Genomic DNA, 27785 nt, shown 5'->3' with positions numbered 1-27785 from the left:
TATTTCACATATTTCAAGCAGAACTACAACTTACATTTTCGAAAATCTAAAACGGACAGCTGTTATTTTGTACTGCCTGTGAACAGATTTATTACGAGATCTTTCCAAGTAAGCTTACAGGGACAATGAAAGTCGTGGTTGGATAGAGATAATTCTCGAGGATATCATAAAGTTTTTTTTTTTTTACTTTGTTACTTTACAACTCTGCATCAACTACTGGGTTATTTAGCTCGATGAAATCGATGATAGCGAGATGAGACCGAGGATTCGCCATAAATTACCTGACATTCGCTTTACGGTTGAGGAAAACCTCGAAAAAACCTAACCAAGTAATCAGTCCAAGCGGGAGAAAGAAGTTCTGCGAGGAAAATAACCATGAAGATATCTCGAGAATGAATGTGGATGTGATAAGGATGAAAAATAACTATAGAATATCACATTTATAGAAACAAACTTCTACGAAATTGCCTTTCTTTCCTTCTTTTTATTTTTTTAATATGTAATTTCACCTTATGTTTATATTATGGGGTTGATATTTTCTTTGCAATTGTGCAGTTGTTTGGAAATATAAATAAAGTCATTACACATCGTCGCCGATTCTCCAGAATCCGCTATGTGCATTTAAACAGATTTTTTCAGGATAAAGGAAAAAGATGTTCACTTTTAATTCCCTGGATTTTGAAAGATACTTTAGATGTAATTTTAATCACTACATGAAAAATTATTAAATTGTACCGATATCAAGGGAATTAAAAGTGTTTCCTTCTCTCTCCTGAAAAATCTGTTTAATTGCACATAGAGGCGTAGTGACAACATGCTGTTTATGTTGTTTAAAAGTATCAGGACATTAATTGCTTGCCTTTTTTTATTTGCATGTTCAAGTAATTATAAATTGTTCTATCAACTGTCTTGTTCTCGAAAAAAGGACCCATAACAGCTTACAGTAGGCCTATTTCATTTTATGTTTAAAAAATTCTGTTATATACGTTCTTACATATTATGTGGTACCAAAATGTGCACTTAATTTATATAACTACATTATTGTAGTTGTCTTGAGGCCTAGTCTTCTTCTAATGAAATTATAACAAAACTTACACCATTCATATCTCAAAATATGAGTTTTACTTAAAATGGGTCCTTTTTCCGGCAACCGCCTCAATTATATAAGACAGATGTCGCAAAGATACTGTCGGATTTGATGCGTAATCAATTCGTTATGATTCTCGTTGGGGACCGGTCCCATACACTAGTCGAAATTTCATGAGACAATAAAATTTTTCCCGCATGAGATCTCGAAAAAGCCATCATTCCGTATCATTAGTCCAAAACTTGACACCTTACACCACGCATGGCACGGGACAAGCGGAAGGTAATGTTTTGTAATAAATTCGCCTTATGAAAAAGCATATAATTATTATTAGTTGCGTATGAAGAGTCCCATAAGTGAAACTTTGAAATTAGACTATGGCTTTCTTAATCCTTAATCAAACAATGCTTTTGTTTTTAGTACAAGAACAATAAACACTCGAATGCATCAAAATAACGAGAATAATCTTAACCACGGTCAACTGGGAATTTTAGACATCGGCGTAGCTCAGGCATTAGCAGTGGCGGCTCGTGATAAAATATTATGTGTGTTCACAATTTTGTGTTCCAAAATCGAAGAGAATTTGAAATCGTACGTTTTTAGCGTAATATGAAATGCCATGATTCCAATGTTTCACTGTCGAAAAAACCGTATATAAATTCAAAACAACATATAATAATAATAATAATAATAATAATAATAATAATAATAATAATAATAATGAAACCTAGTCTTTTTATTTCCAATTTTTCCTGGAAAGCCAGTTTACCCACTTCTTTACTCTTCAACATTACTTGAACAGAGTTCATTGTTTACGTTTGATAAAAATTAATACATAAAACAATTTACAAGAGCGTGTGTTCAATAATATGCTGTATTTTGATTCACAACACACTGATACACTATAGCCTATACCAGTACTGTAATTCCATTTTCATAGATTGATTACTATAAATACATGCCAGTAAATATTAATCTTAAATAATATACACCATCACATTCAGCCAGCACGTCTTTGAAAGCCAAACTATGCTATATACCGACACTGAAGTATAGTAATTTACAAACTACACTCTCGTAGCAGCACTATACACACATCCACATAAAGTAAACGTTCCGACAGTGAGATGCTGACACCTGCAGGCTAAAATACAGACTTATTAAATTTTCTCCTCGAGATATAGCACGTAAACGATAGGCATCGATGCACCTGACATCTGTAGGATAGATTCACTGTTCACTTAATGCTTTGTGCTCTTGACGAGTCATAAGCGGCCAGCGAAAGACAATTTTCTCCCGCGCATGCGTGAAATTTCTGTAACCTTCTTGAAAAGAGCACGGCTTTTACGTGAACGGATGTTGCCAAGTTTACATAAGAAGTTTATGCAAGATGCGGGAAATTTAAAATACTCGATCCTGATATTATACATCCCCACTACCCCAATACGGTTTTAATAATAAAACCAGTCGTGCATTAATGGAAACAAGGTGTTCACGTGCTCTTGTGCTCTTATTGACGCACCGCCACTGGGCATTAGCACATTTGCCTGTTGATCCAGTGTTGCGCTCGGGCGTGGATTCAACTTCCGCTTGGGCTGATTACCCGGTTGAGTTTTTCTAAGATTTTACCCAATTATAAAGCGAATGCCAGGTAATTCATGGCGAATCCTCGGCTTCATCACTTTAAATACCATTTTGCTAACACAAATTCTATCGACGCTATATATAACCTAGCAGTTGATACAGAGTCGTTAAACAATCGACTACAAATAAAAACTTGAAATATTTTAGCTGGCTGTGCCTGTTCAAGGCTATTTTTTTTTGTTTAGTTTTGAGTTTCTCGCGGAAAATAGATATTTTCACTAAGCGATGCATTTTTATCTTATAATTAATAGTCGTAGAAACTATTTAAAAGTAAAACCATACACTTCATACTTCCCATTCTCAGCACTTCACATTGATCTGCGATAAAGATGATCAAATTGCCAGGATTTAAAACTAAAAGTTCGGAGCATTATTCCAAAAGTCAGGCTGGCGTAATTAGTGAGTGTAGATTATTCCTACATGATAAACTAACCTTAAACCACGAAGTTTTCGGTACAGGATTTCCTCGTGATTTGCAGATTAGAGAGAAACTCGTACCATATTTTGCCTCCAAGCTCTGATCTGCTTTCAAATTTGTGTCAGTTATTTCTGCCGGCTGTGTACCTATAAAAAATGAGAACAGATAAAAATTAGACACTATTTCAAATTCAGTAACATCCAGAAACTAAACCTCAAATGGAAAAACAAAAGGAAGGAAAGTATTCTTCTGGTATGGCCTATACCTACAGGATGAAAGGTGTTCAATCACATTCCTTTTAAAGATGAATTCTTAGCATTATGTGCATGGAAAAGTCCTCTACCATATTGTTCCCTCGCGCTTAGATTTCCCACGAATAATTATTTTACATGATAAATGATATCTCATTAACTTTCAAACACATTTATAAATACACATGAGGTGGATAACTGGGATAGGATAAACAACATGAAAATTAATAAGAATAAGATTAGATCAGTGGCCTTCAGTAAAACGAGAGAAGTAATTGGTCTTGACTACAACAGTGATGGTGAAATGGTTCCCCAAGAGAGGAATTTCAAATACTTAGGAGTTTATTTTACTGATAGCACTGGGTAGGAGGATTAAACCTACTATGTAACTGGGAAAGCATGGAAAGGTCAACTGAAACCCTGTCAGCTTCCATGCGTACCATTACACCAATTGTTTTACATGGGCCCTCCCCATCCTTTACCACAGGCTCAATTGATTGCAGTGGCCGGGACGCGAACCTGCAGTCTTAGGCACGATATGCTTGCCAGACATATCTTGTAAGCCTTAAACCGCTCGGCTAACGAATCCAACACGAATTTACCTGATTACGCAGTTATACGAACCCCTGGTTAAGAGTTAGACATTTGCGTGCAATAGTGGTATAAGTCTTCCGGCTTCTAAAGGTTAAAGCTTGTACAGGGCATAGATCGCGGAGGGACATAGGGAATCGAATTGAAAAACCAATGTATTTTTCAAGGGTATCATAATCACAAAATTAAAAGTAGGAAACAGGAAACCGAAATAGGAAAGTTTCGTTTCTAAACAGGATTCCCACCACGAACAAGACCATAACATAGACCATAACAAATATAGACTGGAACCAGCTATAGGTAAGCGTATACCTGCAGATGGTTTTGTGGTTTCTTCTCGAACAATTACAACATTAAAAATAACTTAAGTTGTTATAATAAGAGTATTAGTCATTATAAATTACTAATTATTAATAACTCCAGGATAACAGAGAGGGTTTGGAATTGAACGAGTTACATCAGCTGCTTGTATATGCGGATGACATGAATATGTTAGGAGAAAAGCCACAAATGATTAGGGGAAACACGGGGATTTTACTGGAAGCAAGTAAAGAGATAGGTTTGGAAGTAAATCCCGAAAAGACAATGTATATGATTATGTCTCGTGACGAGAATATTGTACGCAATGGAAATATAAAAAATTGGAAATTTATCTTTCGAAGAGGTGGAGAAGTTCAAATATCTTGGAGCAACAGTAACAAATATAAATGACACTCGGAAGGAAATTAAACACAGAATAAATATGGGAAATGCCTGTTATTATTCGGTTGAGAAGCTTTTATCATCCAATCTGCTGTTAAAAAATCTGAAAGTTAGAATTTATAAAACAGTTATATTACCGGCTGTTCTTTATGGTTGTGAAACTTGGACTCTCACTTTGAGAGAGGAACATAGGTTAAGGGTGTTTGAGAATTAGGTTCTTAGGAAAATGTTTGGGGCTAAGAGGGATGAAGTTACAGGAGAATGGAGAAAGTTACACAACAGAGAACTGCACGCATTGTATTCTTCACCTGACAATTAGGAACATTAAATCCAGACGTTTGAGATGGGCAGGGCATGTAGCACGTATGGGCGAATCCAGAAATGCATATAGAGTGTTAGTTGGGAGGTCGGAGGGAAAAAGACCTTTGGGGATGTCGAGACGTAGATGGGAAGATAATATTAAAATGGATTTAAGGGAGGTAGGGTATGATGATAGAGAATGGATTAATCTTGTTCAGGATAGGGACCGATGGCGGGCTTATGTGAGGGCGGCAATGAACCTCCGGGTTCCTTAAACGCCAGTAAGTAAGTAAGTAAGTAAGTAAGTAAGTAAGTAAGTAATTATTAATAACTAAACGTTATGTAAGTGTGAGTGTGTAATGAATTAATTAAAGACCTCCCCGGAAAAAGGATGTAACATTAGATTCTTGAAGTATGTGATATAGGTGGGAAAAGTAAATTTAGCATTTACAGTATTTATAACAAATTACTGTATTCGATGGCCGAAAAAAACTTGTATCCTTGTTCAATCAAATGGTTGTGACAGTAAATATAGGCCTAATGAAATATATCCCTGAAATTATTTACCTTTCTTCTGAAACATGAATTACAGTTTTGTTGGTTACATTCTTATTCCGGGGACGTCTTCAATAAATTTCTTTAGAGTTTCATATGTTGTTTCACTATTTCCCTGTGTTCTGTTTGGGCTCAAATAGACTGGGACCAGAGGATATAAAGAAAGCAGATCTAAGAGTAATCTGGCCTTTAAGAAGGCTTCGAGACTTGGATAAACTTTCCGGTTATTTGGGACACAATGGGTCACTTAAGTATCCTACGTGCACAGGTCTCATTTCAATTCACTCATTCACTCACTCACTCACTCACTCACTCACTCACTCATTCATGTGTTCTGTTTGTATTTTCTATATTGTTGCTTCGTTTGTTTTTATTGGAAGTGTTCAGTGCTGCGAAAGTTTTGGAAATAAACGTAGTGTTTAGTGTTTATATGTTTTATAATATGTTCTGAAGTTGTTATTGCTGTTACGTTTTTGTAATTGTGTTGAGTGTCTTTGGCTCAAGCGGTAGGGGCACGGCATGTCTCTATCGCTTGGTCCGAAGGGTTGTGGGTTCGAGTCCCGCCTCGGGCATGGGTGTTTTGTTTGTATTAGTGTAAGTAAAGCAAAGGAAACAAATGAAAAAGGAAACAGAAAACAAAGATAAAAAAGAAGAAAAAAACTGAAGTCCATTGTTATGGTGAACCCATTCCGTAAGAATTTAATCCAAGCTCTCTAATAAATGTCAGAAAAGAAGAAGAAGAACAAGCCATGAGATGTATTTAAGGACAACAAAGACATGTAGATTGTTTTAAATAAAAAAAAAGTGTCTTGTCCATGTTGTGATTTTGTATGGTGTTGTTTTGTATTTGTGTCATTGCTTTGTAATTGAAGAGTTCGCGGGAAAAACGATGAATTTTAAGTTCTCCTTTGGTTGATGTCATTATTTAATTCAATGGATCACTGCGAAATTTAATGTTGTTCTTATGAAAAATGGTAAAAAGGAGAATTATTACTACCAATACAGTAATTCTTTCCTTTATTTTCTAGAGAAACAGCACTACATCTTGCAGTTATAGACTCAATTAGATCATTATCTAATCCTTAACAGAAATGTGACATTCATCGTTTTTCCCGCGAACTCTTCAATTGTATTATTATTTTGTAATTGTGATGTTGATTTATTTTTATAGTTGTATTATTTTGTTTTGTATTTGTATTACTTTTGTTGTGTTCTTTGTGTTTTGTTTTGTATTCATATTATTTTTGTTGTTCTCTGTGTTGTTTTTTCTATTAGTTTATCGTGTAAATTGTGTTTGTTTCATTTCATATTGTACCAACATTTCGGCCGAGTATCTGCCTGTTCATAATGAAATAAATAATTCATTCGTACACGTCTTCACATTAGAGTTTCCAGCTCCAACAAATATTGCATAATGCTTTTGTCACGTTTACCTTTTAAAAATATTTAATGCTGTAATTATTATAGGCATCCAACAAGGAAAACTCAGTGCGCAGAAACCAGCGGGCGTGACTGTCTCGCGCAGAAGACGTATGCTCCCGTTCCCAGCATGCTCTCACGCAAGAGAGCAAGAGGGGTGTAGCATGCGCGCCGCGAGGAGTCAGAGCTGAGTTTTGTTTGTAGGATACCTATAATAAATCACTTTAAGTAATGGATGTTTGGAAACACTGTTACCGAAATGTAGACGCGTGCTTCACTCTGAGGTCTGAGTTCCGTAGAATATATCTATGTTGTGCAGCTAGCTGTAGTTGAATACATAATTTCCCAACACTGCTTCGGAGAAGGGGTGCAAGTGCTACTGAATGTACTGCAATTTTGCAACTGAAGACCTCCCCGGAAAAAAGATGTAACCAACAAAACAGTAATTTATGTTTCAGGAGAAAGAAAAATAATTTAAGTGCATATTTCATTAAGCCTATATTTACTATCACAACCATTTGACTAAACAAGGATAAAAATTTATACAGCTGTTGAACGCAATAATTTATGGTTATAAATAAATGCTGTAAAATTACTTTTTCCACCTACATCACATATTTCAAGAATCTGACGTTACATCCTTTCTCCGAGGAGGTATTCAATAATTGTTCTACAATAAAGTCGATTACAGCAAAAATACAGCAAAAAGACAAACGAAATTCTGTACCTTTTAACTTAAAGATTTACTCTGTGACGTTACTATCATTGAACACCTTTCACGCGGTAGCTGTTGCTGATAGTTCTAATTAATCTGTATTTATTTCTGCGATTTTTGATTGATTAAACTGTTAATATTTCAAGTGATGGTCAGATATTATAAATCGATGCGTGTCGAAGGATATATTTACTGCGCCGAGTTTCTAGACTAGACAGCATTTCTTATATGTAATAATTGGGAGATGATGAAGTGAAGAAATAATGACAGGAGAAAGGAAATGGTAGTAACTGAACGATTTGTTGCTATGCGGAAACTATCTCGTGTTCTCCTTGGCTGTTAGCTTCCCTTCAAAGGATGTAATGTTAGGTCCAAGGTAATTTCACAAATTAAGAACTTCACCACTATGTGTTCCTCCACCTGCATTGCAGTCCTTATAAAATCTGTTATTCAACAATATCAATATGTGAAGGTGATGATATTTTTAATCTAGTCTTCTTTGGAAGGAAAATAAAAATAGAGGTTTTGTCATGTTTTATATCGAATCAACTTACCTGGAACTATAATATTTCCCTCTGCCTCCAGTGTGCCCAGTGCATTCTGCACTTTGCAACTGTAGTTCCCTATCAGATCAACTGTCATCACATTGATTTTCAGCACCTGATTCTCTTCCTGCAGTACCATATTCGTGTCTGTCTGAAGAGGCTCACCATCCTGAAACAATTGTTAATATATTTTGTGCGAGATCGTGCGTATTTGCTTGGTTTCCGCACAAAACCAATCCGCGGAAAGTATAAAATTCCATATTCAGTATTCCCAACCTAACACACATAACAATTTCCCTCTTCTTACTGCTTAAGTGACATTGATTTTACTGCTTTAGGCTTTTAACATATTATTTTAGAGGCGTGCAATATAGCAATAATTATAAATTGGAAACTTACCACTGCAATTTCACCTAAATTGCAATGTTAATTATTGTTTTTAAATATTTGCAAAAATTAAGTAAACTCTACAACTCCACTAAAGTTACTGCATTCGTGATGCAAGTAACATTAAGGAAGCCGTGAAAAAATCAACAAGATTCCAGATGCCGATGTTATTACTGCAGTATGTTATATAAATAATATTGTTAAAATATTAAAATGAAAAATAAATCATTACATAACCTTACCGTTTGTTTTAAGTTCGCATTTATAGACTGGCAGAGTTAAGGCCGTAAGGCCTTCTCTTCCACTCAACCAGCAAAAAGTGTATATACATATGCATGAACTTACAAAGAATTCAACAATTTGATTTAGATGAGAGTTACATGTATACAAGAGTTATTTACAAATTAAACAACAAAATACTATGAACTATTAATTAAACACTGAAATGAACTGTGTAGCAGAATTAAACTAAAATACATAGAATGTTAATATATTTCAAATAATATTAGATAATAGAAAGAGATTATTATGAGACAATTAAAATACAGCACAATCAGGATGATGTCTAAAGAAAAAAGTAACAATGTAGTCAGTGATATTTTAAATCAGTATGATTGGAGTGAAATGCTAATAAGGTTATCTTTTAAGCTGTTCTTAAAGGTGTTTGTTGTCTTGCAGCCCCTAATACTTTGTGACAAGGAATTCCATTGACGCGAGGTGGATATTGTAAAAGATGATGAATAACAAGATGTTCTATGAAGAGGTATACTTAGCGTGCCACAGATAAGTGATCTGGTATTTACGTCGTGGTTAGAGTATAGATAAGAGAAACGAGACGAAAGGTAATTTGGTATATATGATATGCGTAAATCACTTCGTGATTTAAGACGGCGCTTATTCCGTCGGATCCCGGCCAACTAGTCACTCATAACAAGTGCACCTCAGCACATATATGGACTTCAGTCTTACGTTCATAGAACTCTATGACGTAGTGCAGAGGGCGGCCACTAGAGGGAACCCAAGAGTTGGAACTTAAAACTGAGATGATTCTGTCCGACGCCGGGGTGGTATCCGGTGTGGCTTAGTGGATAAAGCATCAGCACGTAGAGCTGAAAACCCGGGTTCAAATCCCGGCGCCGGAGAGAATTTTTCTCCGTTACATTACTCTTTCATCCTATGATGACGCAGAATATCTGCATGGAAATATCATATGTACTTCGGTACATTAAAATAATATATATGTCAACATATATGCCTAACTTGGAGTAAGGCCACAAAGGGAAACATTGAAGGAGAGGAATTCGATCGGGTGCTGTGGATTGAATTCGGCGTAGCTCAGTGGTCAGAGCGCTTGGTATGTAGAACTAAGGACCCGGGTTCAATCCCCGGCGCCGGAGCGAATTTTTCTCCTCTAATATTAATTATATTTAACACTTACCCTGAACCAGGTGATTTCTGGTTTAGGTTTTCCATGCGACCGACAATATATTTTGATAGGCTCGTTCAAGTTTGCCGTTATGCTCTTGTTCTTATCCAGATTGCTGGCAATACTAGTCGGTCCTTGATCTGTAACACCAATTTTTACATCCATTACCAAGCTAGTAGCTGATGCAGATATAGTTGTTATCTAAAATAGATTCTGAACTTATTTGACGGTCTTAGAGCTGAAAAATTAAAATATACTACACTCATTTATAGATATTGATATATGAGAATTCCTTGTAAAAATTAGCCACATTTCAAATTAAAGTTTTACCACTCAATATTTAGAAGTAAAATTAGTAGTGTGATGACATAAGATATTGAATTATATGTACTTTATTCTGGAAATTAGAGAACATGAAAATAATATGTTATTTCTGAACTATAGAGGGATAGACAAGCAAAGACAGTACATTTTAAATTATAACATAAAAAACTCCGGAGTAACTGTAACCATTTGGTTGTAAGAGTACAAAAAAAAAAATCTGTGTTGAACTGTCAGCCAGGCAATTTGTGAAAAGATGGAATCATTAGTTTTGAAAACAAAACAGGCTAACACAAGGTTTTCTTACAACCTTGTAAAAGCAATTTTGGTCACAATTAGGGATTTTAAGCTTTCGATATTTTCTGATTCCTTGTTCTGTCTGATTCTGTCTCTACTAACCATGCATTTATTTACTTACCGGTGACTGTGAGTTCCCCCTTCACAGTCACTTCACCCAAACGGTTCGTCACCTTACAGCGATAATTGCCTTCATAAGTGTCTGACATAGCTTTGATACGCAGTGTCTGGTTCCTGTTCAGTAGCTCAACAGATGCATCAGCAGTCACTTCCACGTCGTTCTGAAACACGAATTCATAATGAATTATGCTTATCTAGGGTTGAAAACTTTTTCTGAAGAAAATACGAGAGATTAAGATATCGACCAACTTTTATATAGAAAATGGCAAATTATTCAGTTCAGCAACTTCATTCTATACTGTTTTCGCTGCAAGAAAAATCCTAATGTAAACATAAGCACGTTGCTGTCATACCCGTGATTGGCTCCCAGTCGAAACATTCACATGGCGCAGGAAAATATAGTTCGTATTTCGAAACCACAATCTTGCATTATATGAAAATAAAAAATTGAATTATAGTTGTTAAATACGATTAAACATTTAACTTCACTCATATGTAAAACATTGTGTAAAAGAAATGCTATTTTTATATTTTGTTATGTACTATGAACGCGGATGAATACCAACAGTAATACCGAGGTAGTCTGTTCTTGTAACAAGCTAGCGTCACTTGAGCTCGTTGTTGTTTGCGTAAGCACGTGGTACTGAAGTATGGCTTCTGCAGTGGCGTAGCGTCAATGTAAGCTAAAAAGCTTAGCTTCCCCAGTTGATAATAATTTCATAATAAACCTGCAGTTTATGGAGAAAATTATTTATTAATTTTAATAGAATTTATATTTACGCGTTAAATATTGTGATGCGGCAGCTCAGGATGATTTCTGATGCAGCAGTAAACAAGAGTCTGCACACACCAGCTTCCAAGCAGACTGGTTTCTTCTGTGTAATCCACCCCGCAGATTTTCCATCCCTTTCTAACTAAACTACCCTAGTCGCAAGGCTCGCAAGAAGCTAGCTTTAACATTAAAATAAGTAGTTTCCGAGTTATCCCTTTTCGTCAGTTGTGTTCAGTTGAAGTGTTAGTGTGCATTGTGGCTGATATAATAAATAATGAGCGAAATAACAGTTCCTGACACTAATTTACTTGAATTTTTTAGGACAATTGTATTATCAAGACTGACTTACGAACAAAAGTGTGATTTAAAAAACAAATGACCGACTCCCTTGCTGTCAATGAAGGACACAACCAAAAGACAGACGCATACTTACGTAATGATACTAATATTGTGATTTCTCTAAGTATGACAGGGAGTGAGCTAATGTTATACGTATACGTGTCTATTTGTTAAGAGATATGTGTAAACCGTGAAATCATATTTTACTACGTATCATTTGAGGTCATGCCTTATTGGTGTTACTTATTAGGTTCCAACCAATCTTCGACTGCTGACTTGACACTGACTACTATTTATTTTAAGACTGTATTTTTGTAATACGCTTTTCTCATATTGCATGAAAGACAACTTGAGTTAGCTTCCCCTGCTCAAAATTTCATGCTACGCCACTGGTATCCTCAACTGTCCATTGTGAAGACATAAGACTTAAAAATAATTTAATTACCAGTAATTATAAAATAAATGTTTCCTAAGCAAACGAATGCATAGTATTGAGGTTAGGCCTATTTGACGAGTAACGGAAAATGTTTAACACGAAACAGAATGTACAATAGTAGGCGGGAACGTACTGAGAATCTATGGCGCCAAACAGGGGCCAATGAACCCTCACTTTAGTCACGCGCTATTGTTTACATTAGGATTTTTCTTACAGCGAAAAGATTATACCCTTCTACAGCTAGGTTTAAATTAAGAGTATTTTGAGACAGATCTTGTCTCGAGTAATAGTTGAAGTCAATTGCAGTTTGCAGCTCTGATTTGATTAGATGTGTCCTACTCCTGTTTTGAATTACTGTGTCCAACTATTGTTCATGAGATGAAACATCCTCTTTGTATGAGCATTACTACTTGGTAGGCATAGAAGAAAACTAGCCAGTTTTTCCAAAATTATAAGGTACCGCGGTGTATTAAGGCCCAGCATGTTATAAGGCCCACTATCTAGTTTTGCCATTAGTTATACACTTTTGCAAAAAAAAAAAAAAAAAACAACAGCTCTTAAGAGACCTAATTCTTCCTGTCTTAAGAGCTGTTGCTCTTTTTTGCAAAAGTTTATAACTAATGGGAAAACTAGGTAGTGGGCCTTATAATATGCTGGGCCTCAATACACCCCGGTACCTTAATATTAATATTGTTTGATTTTAAACAGGAGAGCACTGAAACCCATTTCCGGCAAGCATTATCTTTCGAAAAGAATGCACATTTCAGTGCATCTCTTGAACAACAAAATTCATCATTCACGACAGAATCAAATGTTTAGAATAATGATTTTTATATTGCAAAAATAAGGAAGAAAAATGCTCGAAGATAATAAAAATACGGGAGCCGGAAGACTGTTAAAAATCAGGAGCGAAACAGGAAATCCCGAGAAATACGAGAGGGTTGTGAATCCTATTCTAATCTATTATTTTATCAACATACTCGTCGGTGTCTGTCGTCACTTCCACCGTTATTATTTTTCTTATGATAATGATAATAATAACAATATTATTATTATATTATATTGCTATTATACACGATAATATAATAAAGCTATTGTTTGCTAATATTGATAATTTTGCTAACAACAACCCAGCTTCCAAGACTCGCTATAATACTTGTATTCTTTTCTTGAATAATAGCATATTAGTTATCGCACTTTAAAAATCACGTAGTAGTAGTAGTAGTAGTAGTGGTGGTGGTGGTGGTGGTGGTGGTGGTGGTGGTGGTGGTGGTGGTGGTGGTGGTGATGGCGGGGGCGGGGGCGGGGGCGGCGGCAGCGGCAGCGGCAGCAGCAGCAGCAGCACGAAAGCTGTCTCGTTTCATTTTCCTGCCTTAGCACAAGAGCTATTCCACTTCAAACCTTTCAAGATTTCATATTGCTATCTCCAATTTTTTTATCTTATTTTTCGGGCGCTTTTAACTCTAAAATAAATTTGATCCGTGTATTTTTGTTTATAGAAATCTAATTCCGGCAGATATTAAATTACAAAATTTTCGAAAAACCACTTGTACCAATTCCTCCGATTATCTATTTTCATTTCTAATCGTTCGTATTATTTAATCTTGGGCTCAGATGAAAGGTAAAAATCCCAGTGAAATAATGAGGTATTCTACATATCAGGATTTGTAGCTTGTCCACTTCTTTCACTGGACCCTTCAATAATTTCAGAAGAGACCTATATTTTAGGTTATTGATATTATAAACGAACATGCTGTATAATTAAACTATTTTTGCTGACGTAATTTCTCACATAAACGAAACCCCATCACTGGAATATTGCATACCGCCAGCAGCCACGGTTGCATGCTCATGCATCTGTTACCCGCGGGTAAGAGACTCTAGCCCTTGTGTGCACTATGCTGATGACAGCTGATATATATCTACAAATAATGCTGTGTAATAAATAGAAATTACATAGCACGTAAGACTCTTTCTTCGTATGAATTGATTTGTAATTCAACGTTTTTAAATTTACTAGAGATATATTTCAGATGTATTATTATTATTATTATTATTATTATTATTATTATTATTATTATTATTATTACGACTATTACTAATGGCCGGCCGGGTAGCTCAGTTGGTAGAGCAGCTGGCTACGGACTGGAAGGTCCGGGATTCGATCCCAGGTGGTAACAGGATTTTTTCTCGTTGCCAAACTTTCAGAACGGCCCCGAGGTTCACTCAGCCTCCTATAAAATTGAGTACCGGATCTTTCCCGGGGGTAAAAGGCGGTCAGAGCGTGGTGCCGACCACACCACCTCATTCTAGTGCCGAGGTCATGGAAAGCATGGGGCTCTACCTCCATGCCCCCCAAGTGCCTTCATGGCATGTTACGGGGATACCTTTACCTTTTTACCTTTACGACTACTACTAATACTACTGCTACTATTACTGTGATATCATGCCTCTGAAGATTAATTCTACAGCAAGATTTAGTTTCTGTCATAACACACATGAGGCTGAATATATATTATCTTAGTACATTTTCCGTTAATACGTCTTTGTTTTCATGTACCTCTGGCATAGTCGACGTTCTCCTTAATCTTGAGCCTACCTGTAATACTCACTTTGGACCAGACGGTGGTGGGGAATGGAGAGCCCGTTGAATTGCAGATCAAGTCCATAGTCTCTCCTGGTTTCTTTTCTATCCTCTGGCTGCTATTCAAGTTAGTGAAAATGATTTTAGGTACTGTATCTACAAATACAACAAAGATATGTGTTGACTTGTTTATTTCCCTACATTACATTAATCCAGTAAGTTGAGTAAAACAGACTAGAGTAAAAAGTAATGCAACAGCGTAGAATATGAGCAGTATGAAAAACAAAAAAAGTAGAAACAGGAAAACAAATGAAAATACGGTTAGAAATAGGAATAAGAACATAAATAATAGTAACAGAAGGAGTAGGAAAATGGATATGAGTAAGAGTAGTAATAGAAACAACAATGAAACTAACAGTAGGAATAAAAATAGGAAGAGGAGTAGACGTAAAATTAGGAGTGCGAACAGAAATAGGAATAAGAGAAGAACTAGAAAATTAATTGTAAGAGTAGGAGTAGGAAAAACAATAGGAGTAGGAACAATAGTAGGAATAAGAGCATGAATAAGAGTATGAGTTCGAACTGATAGGCATAAGAGTAGGAGTACAAACAACAATAGGAGTAGGAACAATAGTAGGAATAAGAGCATGAATAAGAGCATGAGTTCGAACTGATAGGAATAAGAGTATGAGTAGGAACAACAATAGGAGTAGGAACAATAGTAGGAATAAGAGCATGAATAAGAGTATGAGTTCGAACTGATAGGCATAAGAGTAGGAGTACAAACAACAATAGGAGTAGGAACAATAGTAGGAATAAGAGCATGAATAAGAGCATGAGTTCGAACTGATAGGAATAAGAGTATGAGTAGGAACAACAATAGGAGTAGGAACAATAGTAGGAATAAGAGCATGAATAGGAGCATGAGTTCGAACTGATAGGCATAAGAGTAGGAGTACAAACAACAATAGGAGTAGGAACAATAGTAGGAATAAGAGCATGAATAAGAGTATGAGTTCGAACAGATAGGAATAAGAGTAGGAGTAGAAACAACAATAGGAGTAGGAATAATAGTAGAAATAAGAGCATGAATAAGAGCATGAGTTCGAACAGATAGGAATAAGAATAGGAGTAGAAACAACAATAGGAGTAGGAATAAGAGCATGAGTTCGAACAGATAGGAATAAGAGTAGGAGTAGAAACAACAATAGGAGTAGGAATAATAGTAGGAATAAGAGCATGAATAAGAGCAAGAGCATGAGTTCGAAGAGATAGGAATAAGAGTAGGAGTAGAAACAACAATAGGAGTAGGAATAAGAGCATGAATAAGAGCGTGAGTTCGAACAGATAGGAATAAGAATAGGAGAGGAAACAACAATAGGAGTAGGAATAATAGTAGGAATAAGAGCATGAGTTCGAACAGATAGGAATAAGAGTAGGAGTAGAAACAGCAATAGGAGTAGGAATAAGATCATGAGTTCGAACAGATAGGAATAAGAGTAGGAGTAGAAACAACAATAGGAGTAGGAATAATAGTAGGAATAAGAGCATCTTTTCTAACAGATAGGAATAAGAGTGGGAGTAGAAACAACAATAGGAGTAGGAATAATAGTAGGAATAAGAGCATGAATAAGAGCATGAGTTCGAACAGATAGGAATAAGAGTAGGAGTAGAAACAACAATAGGAGTAGGAATAATAGTAGGAATAAGAGCATGAATAAGAGCGTGAGTTCGAACAGATAGGAATAAGAATAGGAATAGGAATAATAGTAGGAATAAGAGCATGAATAAGAGCATGAGTTCGAACAGATAGGAATAAGAGCAGGAGTAGAAACAACAATAGGAGTAGAAATAATAGTAGGAATAAGAGCATGAGTTCGAACAAATAGGAATAAGAGTAGGAGTAGAAACAACAATAGGAGTAGGAATAATAGTAGGAATAAGAGCATGAATAAAACATGAGTTCGAACAGATAGGAATAAGAGTAGGAGTAGGAACAACAATAGGAGTAGAAATAATAGTAGGAATAAGAGCATCAGTTCGAACAGAAATGGGGATAAGAGTAGGAGTAGAAACATCAATAGGAGTAGGAATAATTGTAGGAAAAAGAGCATGAATGAAGTATGAGTTCGAACAGATAGGAATAAGAGTAGGAGTAGAAACAACAATAGGAGTAGGAATAATAGTAGGAATAAGAGCATGAGTTCGAAGAGATAGGAATAAGAGTAGGAGTAGAAACAACAATAGGAATAGGAATAAGAGCATGAATAAGAGCATGAGTTCGAACAGATAGGAATAAGAGTAGGAGTAGGAACAACAATAGGAGTAGAAATAATAGTAGGAATAAGAGCACGAATAAGAGCATCAGTTCGAACAGAAATGGGGATAAGAGTAGGAATAGAAACAACAATAGGGGTAGGAATAAGAGCATCAGTTCTAACAGATAAGAATAAGAGTAGGAGTAGAAACAACAATAGGAGTAGGAATAAGAGCATCAGTTCGAACAAATAGGGATAAGAGTAGAAGTAAGAACAACAATAGGAGAAGGAATAAGAGCATCAGTTCTAACAGATAGGAATAAGAGTAGGAGTAGAAACAACAATTGGAGTAGGAATAATAGTAGGAATAAGAGCATCAGTTCTAACAGATAGAAATAAGAGTAGGAGTAGAAACAACAATAGGAGTAGGAATAAGAGCATCAGTTCTAACAGATAGGAATAAGAGTAGGAGTAGGAACAACAATAGGAGTAGGAATAATAGTAGGAATAAGAGCATCAGTTCTAACAGATAGGAATAAGAGTAGGAGTAGAAACAAGAATAGGAGTAGGAATAAGAGCATCAGTTCTAACAGATAGGAATAAGAGTAGGAGTAGAAACAACAATAGGAGTAGGAATAAGAGCATCAGTTCTAACAGATAGGAATAAGAGTAGGATTAGAAACAACAATAGGAGTAGGAATAATAGTAGGAATAAGAGCATCATTTCTAACAGATAGGAATAAGAGTGGAGCAACAATAGGAGTTGGAATAATAGTAGGAATAAGAGCATCAGTTCTAACAGATAGGAATAAGAGTAAGAGTAGAATCAACAATAGGAGTAGGAATAATAGTAGGAATAAGAGCATCATTTCTAACAGATAGGAATAAGAGTGGAACAACAATAGGAGTAGGAATAATAGGAATAAGAGCATCAGTTCTAACAGATAGGAATAAGAGTAGGAGTAGAAACAACAATAGGAGTAGGAATAAAAGCATCAGTTCTAACAGATAGGAATAAGAGTAGGAGTAGAAACAACAATAGGAGTAGGAATAATAGGAATAAGAGCATCAGTTCTGACAGATAGGAATAAGAGTAGGAGTAGAAACAACAATAGGAGTAGGAATAAAAGCATCAGTTCTAACAGATAGGAATAAGAGTAGGAGTAGAAACAACAATAGGAGTAGGAATAATAGTAAGAATAAGAGCATCAGTTCTAGCAGATAGGAATAAGAGTAGGAGTAGAAACAACAATAGGAGTAGGAATAATAGTAGGAATAATATCATTAGTTATAACAGATAGGAATAACAGTAAGAGTAGAAACAACAATAGGAGTAGGAATAATAGTAGGAATAATAGCATCAGTTCTAACAGATAGGAATAAGAGTAGGAGTAGAAACAACAATAGGAGGAGGAATAAGAGCATCAGCTCGAACAAATGGAGATGAGTAGAAGTAGGAACAACAGTAGTACTAACAGTAGAAACATAAATAGTTGAATTAATAAGAATAGAAAGCGTATGCGTAAGAGTAGGATTGAGAACAGGACTAGGAAGAAGAGTTTGAGTAGGAACAGGAGTAAGAGTGGGAGTAGGAACAGTAATAGGAATAAGATTATGAATACTAACAGAAGTAGAAGAGTAGAAGTAATAACAAATAAATCTAAGAATAAGTACATAAATAAAAGCAGAAATAAGAATAGGAACAGTATACGTAATTGTGATAGTGGGAATAATGCGTAATTGTGGTAGTGAGAGCAGAAATAGAAGTAAGAGTGTAAGTAGGGATGTAAGTCGAAAAAGAAATGTAAAAGAAATAGACGTAGGAATAAGATTAATAGTAGGAGTAGGTTTATATGTGGAATCTGATTAGATCAGTTCTGACCATCTCATTGTGCCTATCTCTTATATGAAAAGTATGGAGTTAATTAAACGATCCTGATGCTTTAATCAGTTCGAAAGCTCCTACTTAATTTGTGGTGACCTCTGAGATATCAAGCAAATAACCCCTCGAGTCTCGACTTTGACTCTCGGTTATCTAAGTCTGCATTGTTATGTCCTGAATCAGTGTCGACCATATTTTCTACTCAAACGTTCTTCATGTTAGATAATATTCCATTGTCTAGGTCTCCGAGATTGCATTCTGCTGCAGTCTGTCTAAGGTGCTAGGCCGAACCTTAGGATAAAATAATGCGCCTAATATATATTTTTCTAATTAACATTTTTCACGTCCATGTTTGCTTTTATTGGCTGACGGTGTCTCGTGGCACGAAGTGAAAGTTCAGATGGCTTGAGGTTCGTTTCGCGACTCATACAGGACGGAATTTATTACAATACCTATATCTCGGGATCGACGCCCGATGAATGTGACAATTGGCACTGCTTATCTATAACTAAGATTCGACACAGGCCAGTGTTCGAGGAACTGTATCGCGTGGAAAGGCGTACTTCCTTAGTGATAGGTTAATCACCCTTTTTGTGTTATAGTTGCCATTTTTGGACTTTTCAGTTTCTAAATTCATTTTGAAAGTAAATCTGTACGAATTATACCTTTTTGATTGAAACGTCACAGTTTTATGTTATGGCCTGCATCATGTGTTCGAGAGCTGAAAGAAATAGACCTACTATAACAAGTGCATTCAAGTGGAAAGGGACTACTTTAAAAAATCATATAAACACTGAAATAGACTAATAAACATCTGTGAAAAAATTAGTCTCTTTTTCTTGATTAGCCCTCGTAATTAAGTAAAAAATAGTGTACTTTTTTTTCGACACGAAGGGAAGAGGGTATGGTTTGCAGACCTCACTGGTTGTGTGATCAGCACGGCACAAGGTCACCGTTGAGACAAATATGACAAGGTACAAACACCCATTTCCCTAGACAAAAGATAATCATCTGTTGTACACGCCGGGAATCGAACCACGGACCGCTTGGACGAGAAGCGCATGCGCTATTCACAGAGCCAAGGCGGCAGACAAAAATAATAATAAATATTAGCCCTACTTCAAAATAAATAAATTAAATTAATGTAAATTAATTCAACAATGACTGTAGCTATTATTTAATCATGATCATATTTTAAAATATAGATTACAGAGAATTTACTTTAATATTTAGTTTCCCGAAGACTTTTTTCTATTCAAATTTAAAAGCTATTAATTTACTGCCCTTTAGTGTACTTACGGACATCCAAATAGATTTCCAGAATGTCACTGTCTGACCAAACAGTGGTTCTACATTTGTACCAGCCGAAATTTTCGCGGTACACAGCATCGAATGTAAAACCTTCCCGTGCATTGTAGGTGACCGTCTGGTTGTAGGTTGGCTGTTTGCCCATGTGGATCTAGTCAATAACATAAAGATTATTTTTATTTATTTATTTAACCTGGTAGAGATAAGGCCATCAGGCCTTCTCTTCCCCTCTACTGGGGGATTACAACTACAATATTAAGAATACAAATTACAATTATAATTACAATTATATGAGATACTAACAAGCCTATTACATAGTATAGTGTTCCGATAATTATCATTACATTATAATCTTAGCTTCATCATCGTAAACGTCATAGTCATTGGCATCATCATTAATCATAGATCAGAACTGTTGATGTGTGCATGTATTTTTTAAGTTCTTTGCACGTTTCGGTTTGCCGTTCTCGAATGTTTATTGTATACTGCTAATACTGGAACATTTATTTTAATTCTATAACTCGACAATTTCGTCTGTATGACGTCTTCCTGTATTCTTGTGGTGTTTTCATTCAATGTTATTCCTTATTCGTGGCTTATTCTTATGTAGCCTGCAAATATTATTAAATTGCAGTGATAGATGTAGAAGACTACTCTATACCAATAGCCTATATAGTAGGGATGGAAAGATATTGCTTTTTGTCGATACACGATACCCGATACCGATACCAAAAGTTTGACACCGATACCCGATACTCGATAGTCAGTTGTTAAAAGCACCTTTGTAAATTTTTTGAATGATACAGAATGTAGGCCTACTGCAGGCTGTTGAATAGTTAGACACAAACGAGCTACTCACACTACAGTATTGACAGTAACTGCTAAAAGAAATCTCGAAGCTGAGAGGGAAGGGTTAGGAAAAGTATAATATGATATTTTTATAGACAATTCTGATTATAGTATTTTAATAATAATAATATGTAAAGCGCCTAATGTGCGAAAGTCCATATGACTCTAGTCTGGACAACGTTGAGTCAGAGATACATTAGGGCCCAATTGTATAAAACTCCCTGACTAAAGATCAACTTTGATCGAAGATCGGAAAGTGAACCGAGTTCAGACACTTCTTCTATTGTATAAAACTTTTCTGCGATCAAATTACCTTGGTTCAAATGCAATCTAAGTTCACGTGAAAAGGATTTGGCAACATCCCATAAACAGGTGAAGTATGTGATGCGCAGGCCATGTTGTATGGGTTTGTTCAGTGTCGCCAATTTAGCGACTTTAACTATTTTTCAACGACATTTTCTTTTAACTGTTATATAGCTTAAATAGGGATTTAGCGACCTTTTTAGCACCCCATAGTGACCAAATAGAATCTTTCTTTGTTGATAATGAGAAATCTAGCGACTTTCCAATTACTTTTTGGCGACTTTCCGTACACTCTGTTGGAGACACTGGTTTGTTTTGTGCATTGTAAATAATGGAGAACAATAAGAAGAAGGTTGACCGTTCTCCAAATTGTTATCATGTTATGGTGCTTGATACTGCTAAACATAATAAAGCTTTATAAAACGACAATTTTCGTTTAGTAATACAGTTAATTGAAAATTTATGAATGTACTTATCATATCCATTAATAATTAATGGTTGTTATAAACATTATATAATTATAGGTCATGTTATTTGATAACTGCTGAACACGATAAAATATAAGAATGTTTGTGCATTAAGGCAAGAAATTGAAAAAAATATATATAAATGTATCTACCATATCTATTAATATTAGGCCTAATAATAATGGTTATTCTTTTTACAGAATCTGCCACTCGTATATTTCAAACAGAAAAGAAATAACTGAACTTGGATCATCTAACTTAATCAGAGAAATTTCTTCAGTCAAAGTTGACTTTAGTTTAAGACAAATTAATCTCAGATTAGACAACTCAAAATTCCAAGTTCAGCTAGAACGAGGATCAATTTAACCTCTGATCTAAGATTAAATGGTTTATACAATCGGCCCTAGGTGTCACACTGTTCACTACACAATACACTGGGAAGAATGTCTATATTATGACTCTTCGTCTCTTCTCGCACCATCGTTTTCATCCCCTCTCATCACTGCTTTTATTTTATATTACAAGTATTGTAACTAGTTCCACGAATCTACGGTTTATTCTTCTTTTATATTTACGGTATTGTTTATATAGTTATTTATAACTTACGCTGTTTTGACAAGTTGCCAGCTATAAGGTGAAAGGTCGGTCCTGCTCCCACACCCCCAGTTTTTGTTATTCATTATTCACTAATTCAACCGACTGGCAATAGGAAAAGTGTAGAAGCGATACATGCATTGTATTGGACACAGAACAGGTATATTTCTGTTTTCTAGTCACCAATTGAGGGAACTGTGCTTGTCAGGTCGGACCATCGGATCTGTGCCCCCGTAAGATATGCGAACTGAACCCTAATTCCTTCTCAGCCTCGGTAATTCATTTCTCTCCCTGCATTCTTATCTGTCTCTTTTCTAGCTCTCTCCCTTTCTCTCTCCCACTACTCACAATTTTGAGCCCTCTTGCGGGACAGTTTATTTGCACTTGTAGTCCAGTGTTGTCAACTCAACATGAATACTGTAGCACGGAGTGGCGAAAGAAATATTATTAAGAAAGTACGTAATAGCATTTTGCGACGAAGAGAAACAAACAGGTCAATATCTGTTTTCTATAAATCGGGCAACGATAAGAGCAGCTGCGATCATAGGTGGGGCTTATTTTATTTCAATTGATTACGTATTGAAATTACTTATTTAACTAATACTAATAATACAACATTTTATGTAACTTATATAGGCAGGTCAGAGCGCCTAACAAAGAAAATCAGGAGAGAGGGAGGCTGTGCAGGAGATGAAACGCTAGAATCACCAGGGAAGAACAGACCAAGGGAACCTTTAATTCTTGTAGATGATATGAACCGATGTATTTTAAGAAGAAAGATACAAGAATTGTATACCGTGTAGAATGAAGTTCCGACATTGAAGAAATTACTGAAAGTTGCGAGAGACGATATTTTCCAAGGTTGGAGAGAAACGCTGCGGAAAGTGATTCGAGAGATGGGATTTAGGTTTAAAAAAATGTAGAAATACAAGATGTATTTTGATTGAAAGAAATGATATTGTAGCATGGAGGGCCAGTTATTTATGATACCGTTTGACGGAAGTTTGGCAACATCCCTATTCCGCAAGGTTCGTGGCTTGCTGTTTAACGTGGTGGGAGGAAATCGGGTGGAATGGAGTGAGTATAGACGTTAACGTTTTCAAGAACGACGACAGCGCTGAAGGGGCACAGATCCGATGGTCCGACAATACAATAATTTTTGCCTTTTGGAGAGAGGATCTTAACATGATCACTACGTGTTGAAATTCTTGGATTTAGGATTGAATATTATTTGAAATGCAGAAATTGAAAGTATCGAAAAGATATCGAGTACTTATCTCGATGTTTTAGACATGCTTCGATACTACTGAGTATCGTAGGGATCGAGATATCGCGAGTATCGAGTCCCATCTCCACTATACAGGTACATATTTTTCATACAATATTGTGAATGACGGAGTAATGAAAATTAGCATTTTATAAAGTTGATGCTTTACCAGTGTCACTATTTATGGACTGTGCTTCGGACAAAATCAAAGAGTAGGGCTCGAAGCAGGAGAAATTAATTTCTTAAGCAAACCTAAATCATTAATAAAGTTACTGGTTTAGTAATATGTAATACGAAAGTAATGTAGTGCTTCATTATGATTCATTATCGTCATCCTTTCAAGCAGAGTTTAAGTCACAGTCGCATTTGTCGAATTTTGCTACTCGACTTCTAAAAATGCAACAAACTTTGAATGTAAATGCACAAAAATGCGACAACCAAATTAGACTTCAGAAACGAAGATGGTAATGGAGAAAATGAAATCAGAGATGTGTATGAACTAATCTTAATTTAAATGAAGTGCTAATGGCATGGGTAATGTTCGAAAAGGTACATGAGCAATAGATGTTCAGGAATTGATTTCAAATAGTTGGTGCAATTCGCGTAAGTTCAGTGAAGAATTTCTTCTAATTGATTTAGCCTATATAATTTCATTCCATACTGTAAATTGTGAGCGAGGATTTAGTTGCATGAATCTTGTAGAAGCTGGAATTAGAAACCGCCTTTCAGTAAAAAGAGTTAGCACTCTGCTAGCCTAGTGGTAAAGATTTTCAATGTTTCGAGTGCCCATAAAATAACGTATTTTAATGTGATGTAAATTCAACAGTAATTGATTCTAAATGTACCTACGTCTAATGATTTACTTATATAAATATTGTTTATATAATATGATAAGATGGATTGAAAGTAATAAAATTCCAAGAAACAAATTGTATAATTTTTGTTCCTGCATACTTTATTAATTTTGTCTTTCTGCAAAATGTTTTATAATATTGCACAAGCATTTCGGAATATGCACAAATATAATTTTTCATTAATTGATGAACTAGTGGACTTACTCGTGTTAAATATGCAATATTTGTCTTGCTTACAGCTGTTTCAGTGCTTCACGCACCATCATCAGAGCCTACTAGATCGCGGCGTCATCTCGAACTTCTCTGCCTGTTAAGAGGGTGTGTCTTATTGTTAGAAGGTGTTGAAGTGTGGAGTCGAATAGTGTGTGTGTGTACTGAAATTGATCTGTGTGTTGAGGATTTGATAGGGGTGTGTTTTAGTGTGTTTGTATATTTCGTATTGTTCTAGTGTGTTGAGTTTTTGGTTCTTGGGTTGTGTGTGTAGGATTTCCATGTCCGTATTTATGTTATTGTATGTATGGTTAGTATTGGTTATGTGATCGGCGTATGTAGATGTATTGTGTCCTCTGGTTATAGCTTACTATATACTAACCACACATACAATAACATAATTACGTACATGGAAATCCTAAACACACACAACCCAAGAACCAAAAACTCAACACACTAGAACAATACGAAATATACAAACACACTAAAACACACCCCGATCAAATCCTCAACACACAGATCAATTTCAGTACACACACACTATTCGACTCCACACTTCAACATCTTCCAACAATATAACACACCCTCTTAACAGGCAGAGAAGTTCGAGATGACGTCGCGATCTAGTAGGCTCTGATGATGGTGCGTGAAGCACTGAAACAGCTGTAAGCCGGACAAATATTACATATTTAACACGAGTAAGTCCAATAGTTCATCAATTAATTATATTTAAGTGTTAAAAGTGGTGTACGCAAGATTCAAAATGGATAATTTTTCATTTGTGCATTTTTGCGACAATTATTTATTTTCTAACTTAAACTCTGCTTTCAAGTAGTAGGTCTAGTGACCTGTTTCTGTCTCCAACCATTTCTTGTAATGCTTCAAAAAGATAAATAAACAAGTGACTGTTACCCTTACGGATGGATACTTACTTCTCTTTGACTCCAAGAATTTCGACCTTTGTACAAGATAACATCTGAATCATAAGTGTTCGGCCGACATGGTATCACAGCTTTACCACCTTCATCAGCAACAACAACATGACTGGTGTCAAGGAATAATCCAATTCTACCACCTGAACAGAATTGCAAGTGATTAAAAGAAAAGACCAGATGTTCACCACTTTACAAATAATTCAGGAGGGATAAGATTAAAGTATAATTATAGGTAAATTGTTAACAAAAAATGTATTTTAGGTTATTCTGGGAGCTAGAATTACATGTAGACCGTCTCTATAGCTCAGTTAATAGCACGTATGGTTCCAAACGGATGGCGGTGAGTTGCGTCCTAATAGGGATATCCTAAACTAGCACCAAGAGATAGCGCGCGTGTACTTTGAGGGATGCGCTTTGCGTGTGCATTTGTTTTCCGATATATAAACATCGAGGATTTACGTAGTGTATTAGTACATTAAGACCCAATTGTATAAAACTCCCTGACTAAAGATCAACTTTGATCGAAGATCGAAAAGTGAACAGAGTTCAGATTCTTCTTCTATTGTATAAAACTTTTCTGCGATCAAATTACCTTGGTTCAAATGCAATCTAAGTTCACGTGAAAAGGATTTAGCAATATCGCATAAACAGGTGAAATACGTGATGCGCCGACCATGTTGTACAAGCTTGTTCAGTGTTGCCAATCTAGTGACTTTAATTCTTTTTCAATAATAATTTCTTTTAACTTTTGTATTGCTTAAATAGGGGTTTAGCGAACTTTTTAGCACCCCATAGTGACAAAATTTAATCTTTCTTTGTTGATAATGAGAAATCTAGCGACTTTACAACTACTTTTTGGCGACTTTCCGTACACACTGTTGGAGACACTGGTTTATTTGTGCAATGTAAATAATGGCGAACAATAAGAAGAAGGTTGACTGTTCTCCAAATTGTTATCATGTTATGGTGTTTGATACTGCTAAACATAATAAAGCTTTATAAAACGACAAATTGAAAATTTATGAATGTACCTATCACAATCATTAACAGGGAAAGGATTTATATGTAAATACATATTTACTTATAAAGCTAATATAATTTATATTTTGCATTATCTTTATGTTTCACAATGTGTAGGGTTGAAAAATCCTACTTTTATTTTCCATATTTTTCCATATTTTAGAGTTTAGTACATATTTTCGTTAATTTCCATATATTTTCCATATTTCATATAAAACAGTCCATATTATATTAGGTTTAACAATAAAACAAAACAAAATTCCATTAACTTTTAAAAATACATTTCAACAATAGAGATTTAAACACATGTTCAGTAATCCCTTTAACATCAGAGTTATTTGAAAATTAGCAGTCCTATCAACAATGGGAAAGTAAGTTACAAAACTGTATTAATTTAATTTAAAATTTTTAACAGACTTCAGTTGTGCAGCTCAACAGTTAAATGCCAGTCAGAGTACACATAGGTTCAGTTTTGTAAATCATACTATAAAGACGGTAAATATGCCAAAAGTACGTCATTCAGTCAATTTAAAATCAAAACTAACAAGTTACATTTCAGAATTTAAAGAAGATGGTTTATCAACTGACAATAAAATATTATTTTGTAATTTGTGTCAGTGTGCAGTATCATCTACACAAAAGTTCCTGGTGCAACAACACATTACAACTAGTAAACATCAGGCCAACAAACAACTAAATTCCAAGCAGAGACAATTGTTTTTAACACAACCAACAACATCGAATGTAAGATCTGAGTTTAACATCGACCTGTGCCGTTCTCTCATCTCTGCTGATATTCCTCTCTACAAACTAAAGAATAAGGTCTTCAGGGAATTCCTTGAAAAATATACTCAACATACAATCCCGGATGAGTCAACACTTAGGAAGACGTATGCTCCATCCATCTACGATGAGACAATACAGAAGAT

General features: G+C 35.5%; 1 protein-coding gene across 2 annotated transcripts in view; it reads right to left on the bottom strand.

Annotated features, from left to right (window-relative positions):
• Nucleotides 1-27785, bottom strand: part of LOC138704731 (hemicentin-1-like) — a 148727-nt gene that overhangs the window by 21820 nt on the left and 99122 nt on the right. For both annotated transcript variants that reach the window (XM_069832910.1, XM_069832903.1), the window contains 7 exons: nucleotides 25834-25976; nucleotides 20349-20508; nucleotides 14938-15065; nucleotides 10780-10939; nucleotides 10053-10180; nucleotides 8237-8396; nucleotides 3165-3295 (listed from right to left, as the gene is read on the bottom strand). In XM_069832910.1, coding sequence (XP_069689011.1) covers nucleotides 3165-3295; nucleotides 8237-8396; nucleotides 10053-10180; nucleotides 10780-10939; nucleotides 14938-15065; nucleotides 20349-20508; nucleotides 25834-25976 — 1010 coding nt within the window. The remainder of the gene's footprint in view (nucleotides 1-3164; nucleotides 3296-8236; nucleotides 8397-10052; nucleotides 10181-10779; nucleotides 10940-14937; nucleotides 15066-20348; nucleotides 20509-25833; nucleotides 25977-27785) is intronic.

This window comes from Periplaneta americana, chromosome 1, assembly GCF_040183065.1.
Source record: "Periplaneta americana isolate PAMFEO1 chromosome 1, P.americana_PAMFEO1_priV1, whole genome shotgun sequence".
NCBI classification, from domain to species: domain Eukaryota; kingdom Metazoa; phylum Arthropoda; class Insecta; order Blattodea; family Blattidae; genus Periplaneta; species Periplaneta americana.
The sequence above is the reverse complement of the archived record's forward strand: the minus strand, read 5'-3'. Positions and strand labels throughout refer to the sequence as shown.